Raw genomic sequence first — 9,133 nt, forward strand, 5'->3', positions numbered from 1 at the left:
ATTAAATCAGGTTGGGGTGAGAGGATGTGAACTATTTCTCAGTAAATCATCTTCCTCTCTGTAGGACTCACTTCTTTGTGCAAATCTCTTTATATCCTTCATTAAACAGATACTGATGGCCTTGTGCAAATATTATAACAAAGTGCTGGTTTGTGCACTTTGATTGACTGCCAGTCTCTGCTGTGAGCTATGGAATTCCTCTCTCACTTGAGCTGTCCAGATACATCCTTTTCCAACACTTCAAAATAGGTAGCAAGATTTTTTTTTTCAAGCATAAAGAGAAGAAAGAGGAGGAAGGAAATGCTACTGTATAAAGTCTTACTGTTTAAAACACTCCAAAGTCCTACTGCATTAAATAAAAAATGAAGTCTGGGTTTTGGACAAGAGCACTGGAAGTTTCTGGGATTCCATCCCTGCTCATGAACACATTTAGTGACCACTTGACATATGTATGTTTGCTGTAGTTGTCACTGCCAGCAGCACCACATCCACTTAGAGCAGCAGCAACAAGGATACATTGCTGAACTCATTTCAGATTAAATGGAGAATTTGGATTTCTGTTCCTTCTTTTTGACAGGGATCCCATTCCTTACCTGTATCTTTTAGTAGTTTCTTCAGTGTTCAAAACCAGAAATTGGGAATAAATGAAGTATAAAGCAAAATTCACAATACAGTCTTTTGGTATAAAAATAGACATGTTTTTGAAAGAAAGCTGGAGCTTTGATTTTCTTCCTGCTGAAGTCAGTAGAAGTTTTGTTTCAATTAGATGGGATCAGTCTCGGGCCTGGGATTTGTTGCTAAGATTCCTATCTGGCTCACCAGTTCATCACACCAGCATGTCTGATGTCTGTAGGCAGTAAGGGTCCTGATGATATATGCCAGTTGCATATTTTTCATGTTGTTTATCAATAAAGGCCAGACCATGAATGTGTTCCTTATGCAGAATGAGATGCAGGGCTGCACAGCCTCGGGAAAAAAGTTACTTAGGAAAAGGGATTTAAAATCCCTCACTTTTCCCTTGTCTCTAAAGAGAACAGACATATTTTACAAGGTGCAGCTGTCCTCTTCCAGTGTGCAGCTCAGACCTGATCCTGAGCCCTCATGGGCAGGCAGGGAGTGTGGTGGCCTCTGAGAGTTTGGTGCTTTCCAGCAGAGAGACCAGAGCTGGGTCTCATCAGGGGAAATGAGCAGAGCACACACCCTCCTGTGCTGGATGAATTGCATGGTGCCTTTCAGTCTTGGAGTGATTCAGAGTCATGGAACTCCTGTCACAGTGAGCACCTCTTGAAAGGACAATAAGCATGTTTGTTTGATGAACTGCTCAGTGTGCTCCTGAACTAACAGATAAGATCCGGTTTGTTTGTTCTCCCATTTCTGCCCATACTGCTGGACATCAGAGATTAAGACCCAGACATCTGTTTGTTTGTTTTTTACACTGTGTTAAAAAAGTATGAAGAAAATAAAACCTTTTTATAACTGATGGAAAAGTTGCTTGTAATTTTCAAAGAAGTGTCAACTTACATAAAGTATTGGAAGAATACTTGTTTTGCAAACCTATTCTCAGAGAGTCAGAATTTATTACAAAATATGTGCCTTCAGTGGGTAGAGCAGATCTTTCTTGACTCTGGAAAACCCCAGGATTTTGTAAGTGGGTGATAGACTCAGGGAGGTCTAGTTAAATATTTTGAAAAAGTTATCACAGAATCAAAAAAAAGTTAAAAAATTCATTTGGCATCCTCATTGCTGTTGTGTTTGCTGGGAATGTTGCATGCAAAACACTCCAGTCTTATCAAATCATTAACAGTGATTCTAGTCTTAATGGGACCATTTGTTTTTGATTTGGAGACATTACCAAGCATTTTGACTTGTGTACATAGCTTGTAGTAAAAAGGCTTTTACATAGCAAAGTTTTTTACCTCATGAACAAATTATGCTCCATCTTCTCATGAAGGATACATGGCCTCACTCCAAAGAATTAGGTATTTAAAGATTAAAACAATTTCAAAGCTGACACAAATTATTTAGTGAAAAAAGCCCCATTCCTTAAAAAATATTTGGATAATAAAAGCAAACCCGTGTGAATGCAATAAATAGGTTTTAATTAGGCATAATTGGATTTACTTATTGGTTGTACTCAGTCATGCTGGAATTCTTTCTCCTGATGCCTGTGTGCTCCACACTACTTAAGTATGATGTGAGATAATATGAAACGGTGAATTGACGGCACAAGGAAACTATTTGGATGGCTGTCTGGAGTTGCCATTATTGGCTTTAATTATGACTTGCTGTCCTTTGGGTACTCAATGAGCCAGAAAAGGCTTCATATGTGCCAAAGTATTCATTAGTATTCCCCCTTCTGTCATTGTGCTTGCAGAAAGAGTTTCTATCTGGCACCTGACTGCAGTTCTTCTTAGCACGGACTGAGATGCTTTGCAGATTTTGATAATCATCTGCAAGCACACCAGTGTCTCTACTTTTTGGATGAAGTAGAAGTTGTTCCTAGGTAACAGTAGAAGAACTCTGACTCTTTCTGATCTAACTGGAGAACAAACAATTTTTGTGGTTGGTCACGTGACATGGCTGCTTAAATTTTGTGGTACCAGCTGGAGAAAGAAAAATAATTCCTTGTTTTCCTCTTCCAGGTTAGGGGACCTGCACTAGGGCTTCATGGGGAAGTCCTTGTATATATCAACATTTTAGGCACTTTGCCATCATTCCATGTAGAATTTACAATGAAGCCCAAAAAAACTTTCTGAAATAAAAATAGCCTTTGGAATCCATTTTGGTAATGAAAAATTGTCTATAGTGAAGAATTTTGGATGGAATAGAATGGATTAAGTAAATAGAATAGAATTAAATAGAATAGATTTTTTTGTCTGCCATAGGGTGTCCCTAGGGTAGGTACAAAACACAGTAATCACTCCTAAGGAATACTCCATGAACTCTTCTGTGCTGAGAATGGTGACCACTCCTTTGGCATCTGCTCTTGAACAGACTGGTGGACAAGGATGAATTCCTGCTCCAATACATATTTACCATTGCAAAACTTAATTTTAATTTAGAACCTTGTTTGAACTTCGAGTCATGTTTTTAGCAGCCTTTGAAATACTGTCCTGTGGGACACCAGACTGTTCTTAGAAACGAGTATTTTAACTAAGGTGGTGTGTAAACAGATACTCCTGATTTGGGAGGCATTTGATGACATCTTCCACTTCTCATCTGACACATTACAGCATAAGCTGGCTTTGACCAAAGTACAGAGTTCTTCTTGAACTTGTACTACTACAGGAGGATGCTCTCTTTCATGTGCTGTTTCACAGTCTTGCTCTCCCTGAAACCCCAAATCCTTACACTTGTCAGAGATTTTAATCTAGATCATGGGTGAATTTCAGCCACTATTTAAGCATTCATGCCCACCATTTTGCTTTATGGGATGAAGTGAAAAGATGCTTCTCCAGGGTTTTTCAGTATCATCCCCTGCTTGGGCAGAAGGAAGAGCTTTCACCTGGGCAGGTTACACCTGGGGCTGGTGCAGGAATGGATGAGAAGAGAGGATGTTGTCTTGATATAAACCCATTTATAAACCCATTCCCTGAAACCTGGAACTGAGGCTGGGGTATGGGAAAGAGTCCCTGCCTGCCATTCTCCTTCTCTGCCATTCTCCTCCAGCTTATCTAGCCTAGGTTAGCCAAAATCCACTGACACCATGTTTCCAGGGTTTCCTTGTCTGCCCTTTACACTCAAAGAGTGTGCCATCTTCGGGCTGCTCGCTACTTTCGGACATCTCTCCTTCAGCAGTGTTTGTGCTTTGAAACACATGATTTCAAAGATTGGTGGGGGAATGGAGGGAACTATAAAAACCCAATCTCCCTTTTCTTGGGTTGTGTTTATTGCAGAGAGTTTTGCTTCTCCTTACAGGCGCGGCAGGTGGTGCTCTTGGTCCTTCCAAACACAAGCTGCACTTCCTAAACTCCAGTCAGGTCAGAATTGTTCCATCCTGCCCCAGCTGGCTGGTTTGAGCCCTGTCTGCTTCTGGGCAGGGTCTTTCAGCTTGAGTGAAGTGTTTTCCACCAGTGAAGAGGAAAGGAGGGAAGAAAAGGTACTCCATGTGGGGTTTTGGCAGGAAATGAAGAAAGGATCAGTACAAACAAAAAGAACTAGCTGGCAAGTACATACTTAACCACACTGTAGCCCAATCCAGCCTTCTGTCCCAAATTTAATGGTAAAAATACTAACTGTGGAACTTATAAGGAAAACGTTGTAGCTATTAAATGGGATGGTTCTGTTGCCATTGTTTTCTTGTGCTGTGTACATTGCGTAGGATCATGCTTTCCCCTACACATTGTCATTCTCACTGCAAGCACCACAAAACTTGTAACAGCAACAATTCTAATTTCCAGGTTCCACTTGCTTGTTTCTCAGCTGGCAGCTATACCTTGTCCCTGCATTTGTGTCATCCCTTACATCTTGCAAAATCTGGATCAGAAAGGCCAAGGGCAGGAGACAGGTAAATTTTCTTCCAGCTGTTAACAAACAAGTAATTAAAACTGGCAAAGTGTCATAATCTTTGATTTTCTATCTTTTTAAAATAATGTTTCAAGTGGAAAACTCGCTGCTCAGGATTTCAAAAATCTTAGTTGAAAGTGCTTAGAAAGTAACTAAAAATAGACAATTCTGAGCAGAACTTCAAAGTTTGGAAAGAAAAATCATGAATACCAGCCAACTATCTCATCAATAGATCCCTACCCAAGGTTTTTGCAGCAGTTTCCTGGAAAGGTGTCATTGCCAGTTCTTTTCTATTTTTCTCATAAACATATGTTCTTGAGGAATTTAATATTAGGCTAAATAAAAAATTACAACCCCACTTCATTTATTCTAAAGGCATTGAGTTCTGCTGTTCCCCAGTCCTCTCCTGTATATGTTAACTATGTTCAGAGATGTGGTAAAATAGAGGAAATGCTTCATTTTACCCAAGAACTTATTAAAATGCACTTGTTCAGGTTTTAGGTTTGTTTTCTTGGAGTGCGAGGAGTAGACACCAATAGATGGTGCTGCTGGTGCATTAATAAGGTTCAGTTTCACATTTGTTTTCTGGTCTGTGCTTGGAATTTGTTAAAAAAAAAAAAAGAGAGAGAACAAAACAAAACAACAAAAAAGAACAAAACAACAAAATCCCTCATGCTAAGCTTTTATCCAAAATGTTCTCCCCACACTGAACCGGTCACCATTTAACTTTAACCTGAACTGTGGCCCAGGAAATCCTTCAACATAAATAACCTTGGAAGCTGCCATGACCATTTTTGGAACGTGCTGCCTCAATAAATCTGTTACTTTGTTGTGCAATGCTGAAGTGTGCAGTTGTTTCTCTGATTAATTAGGGCAAAAAATAAACTTGCACGATCAATCCAAGCTGTGACACGTTTCAGCCCTGGCTTGAACATGTGGGCAGAAAAGAGCCTTAGAGCCTTCTCCACAGACCTGCCCTGGAATTTCAGGATGCATTGCTGGCTCGGAGTTTACTCCGTTTGATGAGATAAGGTGGCTGCTAACAAAGCTTGCAAGGGAAGAGTTTTGGTCTGTCCCAGGACTGCCATTCTAACTTAGCATGAGTAGGACTGAACACAGTGAGAAATGATTCATCTTGACCACTGCCCCCACCAAAGACAACATAACTGAAGTGTTTTATGTAATTGTGTTTATTTTATTTCACATATTACCCATGGAGAACAGCTGATACATTCTCTATATCTTTCACCAGTCTGGAATGCAAGATAAAAAAAGGTATGGAAAAGAGTTTAACGTTTGACATTCATGATATGAAAAATAGAGGGGATACAATGTTTTAAAATGCCCTTATGCAATATATATATATATATATATATATATATAAATCGTATAAAAATAAAATGTATTTTTTCCAAAAAAAAAAAAAAAAGACATGGCACAGAACAATCTTAAATACCGATGCATATCTCGCGATCCACACACACCGCACTTATAATTAACAAAAACCACGTACAATTGCACTTTTCCTCTCTGTGACGTTCAAGTATATCGCAGTCCCCGCAGGGACTAATGAGTGTCCGATTCCCTGCCGGGTGCACATAACGCAGAGGGTAGAGCAGATGTGGGCGGCCTGTCCTTGCCCACGGCTGACGCGCACCCTCCAACCCTCGGGGGCAGAGGGCGAGGCCGGGGCCCGTCGCCCACCGGCGGGTCCCCCCCTGAGCATCGCCTCCTCGGGGCGGCGGGGCGCGGGAGGGCGGCCAGGGCCGCCCGGCCCCCCGGGAGCAGCGGCGGCGCCTTCGCGTCGCGGGCGGCGGCGGCTGCGGGAGCCGGCGGTGCCCGGCCCGGGGAGGGCCAGAGTCCGTGGCGGGCGGGGGGCGCAGCGTCCGCTGCCCTTCTCAGCTCCCCGCGGAGGGCGCGCCGGGGTCCCGCCCGGGCGGGCGCTCTCCGCGAATCCTGGCGGATCTCAGCCCGTGTCTCAGTCCATCCGTCGAGGCGGCCTCGGCCGGGTCTTGCGGCGCATTAGACTCCGAGGAAGGCGGCGAGGGGCTGCGCCCGGCGCGTCCGTGGGCGCCGCCCGGAGCTGGGGGAGCGCGCTGGGCTGCGGCGCTCGGGCAGCGAACGCCGCCGGCGGCCGTAGCCCCGGGGGCTGATCTTGTTTGGGGGGGCGGCATCGTTCCTATCGTTGACGGCCGCCCTGTGGAGCTCGTCGACCAGCCAATGCACCGTGCACGTCCCGAAGCGGCACGCCTTTGTTTGGAAGTGGGGGAATCTGTTAATGCTCTGGCGGTAGCGCTTGACGCGGATGTGAGCATCCTCCCGGTTGCTGCAGGAAGAGAGAGAGCGGGCATGAGAAGAGCGTGGTGGGGGCCCGGAGGAGGGAACCCTGTGGGCGAGGGAAGGGGAGGGTCTGCAGGGTAGGGAGCCCCCAGGCTGGAGACGGGCTCGTCCCGACGGTGCCCAGCTGCTCCCCAGCCGTCCCGGCTGTGCCCTCCGCGGGAGCGCGGAGCAGAGCCTGCTGCCCATGCGGGGAGAGGCTCCGCCGGTTTACGGCTGTTACTTTTTCCTGAGCATCCAGGGCTCAAGTTACTATTTATATCTGACTTTCGCAGCAAAGGCGCTACTATCTCCCGCCAGCTAAAGAGCGCGGGGAAAGGAAGGCGGGAGGCTGCTTTCAGCGCGATGGGCAGCCCGGGCAGGACCTGCCTCTGGGGCGGGGAGGATCGACAGAGAGAATAACCCTGAACACCCAGAAACCATGGAACCCCGAAACTTTCCACTGCCTCGAGCAAGTGCCCGAGCTCAGGAAGGGCTGAAATTTACCTGGGAGGCGAGACTCGGGAATCCTCCTTCACGTCCTGGGTGCGTATGAGAGGCAGCACGTCGGCGGCAGCCCCCAGCCCTCGGAGCAAGCCCGCAGGCTTCACGTCTCTCTTGGCTCGGCTTAGTGCCCATTTTGTCCATCTGAAAGAGCGCAAGGGAAGAGGAGAGCCTGTTATCGCAAGTCTGCAGAGCGGGAGCCAAACCAAATAGATTCGAGGGGCGAAAATCTTTGCCAGCGCCGAGATTTTTTCCTTTTTTTTTTTTTTTTTTTTATTTCTCCTCCCCCCAATGTTTCCTGAAAGGGCACGAGGCCTTTAAGGAGCTGAGCAATTCCTGCAGGGAATCCAGTGCCTCTGACCGCTGCCGGAGCCAGGCGCGGGGGCTCGGCAGCTCCACGCGCGGCGCGGGGCGCTGGCAGGAGGGCGCGCTCCGATACTCACTTTCTTTTGAACTCTGTCGCTACGTCCACTCTTGCAGCATCCACCCCGAAGAAGGTCACAGAGCCGAGATAGAGCAGGGCTACGTGAACTAGTTTCATTCTGGCTGGGCTCCTGCTGGAAGGAAAAGAGAAGAGCTATTAGCATGCTTGCTAATAAAAGTCAAGTAAGGACTGTCCTTTATTCCTGGTGATTCCAGAGAGCTCCTTCCCTCGCAGAGCCCCCAAGCTACCGGGGACTTTGTGTCTGATATGAACCAGAAGCTAATATTTGCTCAACAACTTATCACAGAGTAAATAACAGAGCCTCCAAAGTTTACGTTTCTCGAGAGTTTAGTTGCAGAGGCGGCTGAAAACCAGCAGGATTTCCAGAATACCCCCAGCGGCTTGCACTAGGATTTAGCAAACCCATAAGATCAGAGAGAGCTGGCTATCGGACGCATCATTTCCAAACTCCAGCAAGTGTTTTGCTGCCGGGAAGTTTATTCCCTGATAGCTCCTCTTCCCACTTCACACGCAGAACCAGCTAGGTCTGGATCTTATGTTGTAAACTGCAGCTGATGCCAAGAGCCAGTGCAAGACTCCACAGCATAACTCCAAACTCTTCAAAACAGTCCAAATTTAGTAGAGTTTTACTTGCGTTCCACCTCCCCTGAATCTTTTGTTGTTGCCAAGGATGGGAAAAAAATAGTTCTTACCTGACAGTGAGGATAATCCACTGAGACAAATGTTTTCGTAGTAGCGATCCGAGCTTGCAGGGATTCCTGAGGAGCGAGAACTCCTCCTTTGTGTGTGTGTGTGTGTGTGTGAAGTAATCACTGCCGAGCTCTGCGCTCCACTGCTCGCTTTTATAGAGCAGCGCTGAGAAGTGGGTGGACCTTGGCGTGGCTGGGCGAGTTCTCTTTTGGCACCCCCCCCCCCCCCCCATTTCAAGCACTCCTTAAGCATTCTGACCTGGATTGGGGGCAAGATGGGGGGGAGGGGGGAATAAGAAGATTATTGAAAATTATCGTAAACAACCCCCTTGGTATTTTGTTAATTATAACGGCAGCTTTTAGGATTCTGAGTCATGGCACAACTTGCAAAATCCGATGAGCCCCTCAGCCTGTTTTACCGGGGACAGGGGTTTTAACCGCCAAAATATAACTATGTTTATGCTGTCTGTAGAATAATTTCTCATTCTAGACATCTTAGCCTCAGGTGGGTGAAAGCAGAGGGGTAGAAACCAGATTCAATCCATTCCAAAATCCATGAAAATCCATCAAATATCAAAGTTCCAAAAATAAACCCATATTTGGACAACGTGAATTTATAATGAGTAACTGGAATGACAGCCTTCTTTACATAAGTAATGAGGTGGCAAATCGG

The 9,133-nt window shown here is 45.7% G+C and overlaps 1 protein-coding gene and 1 long non-coding RNA gene across 3 annotated transcripts in view; one reads left to right on the plus strand and one right to left on the minus strand.

The window, feature by feature from the left end:
• LOC127059654 (uncharacterized) overlaps window positions 1–5,282 on the plus strand; it is a 32,034-nt gene extending 26,752 nt beyond the window's left edge. Inside the window, exon 3 of the long non-coding RNA XR_007777657.1 lies at window positions 3,919–5,282. This is a non-coding gene — a long non-coding RNA (uncharacterized LOC127059654). The remainder of the gene's footprint in view (window positions 1–3,918) is intronic.
• A 1,188-nt stretch (window positions 5,283–6,470) lies between these two features.
• On the minus strand, window positions 6,471–8,585 carry ADM (adrenomedullin). Of its 2 annotated transcripts, none has more exons than XM_018907927.3 (4): window positions 8,464–8,582; window positions 7,770–7,883; window positions 7,330–7,470; window positions 6,471–6,832 (listed from the first exon to the last, which is right to left on the minus strand). In XM_018907927.3, the coding sequence occupies exons 2-4, from the start codon at window positions 7,865–7,867 to the stop codon at window positions 6,529–6,531; spliced, it is 543 nt and encodes a 180-aa protein (XP_018763472.1). In that variant the 5' UTR covers window positions 7,868–7,883; window positions 8,464–8,582; the 3' UTR covers window positions 6,471–6,528. The 2 variants fall into 2 exon arrangements, with proteins under 2 accessions (XP_018763472.1, XP_009100748.1); XM_009102500.4 differs by having other exon boundaries at window positions 6,473–6,832; window positions 7,770–7,880; window positions 8,464–8,585.
• Window positions 8,586–9,133: the final 548 nt, after the last annotated feature.

The sequence above is a fragment of the Serinus canaria genome, chromosome 5 (genome assembly GCF_022539315.1).
Source record: "Serinus canaria isolate serCan28SL12 chromosome 5, serCan2020, whole genome shotgun sequence".
Classification (NCBI taxonomy): Eukaryota; Metazoa; Chordata; class Aves; order Passeriformes; family Fringillidae; genus Serinus; species Serinus canaria.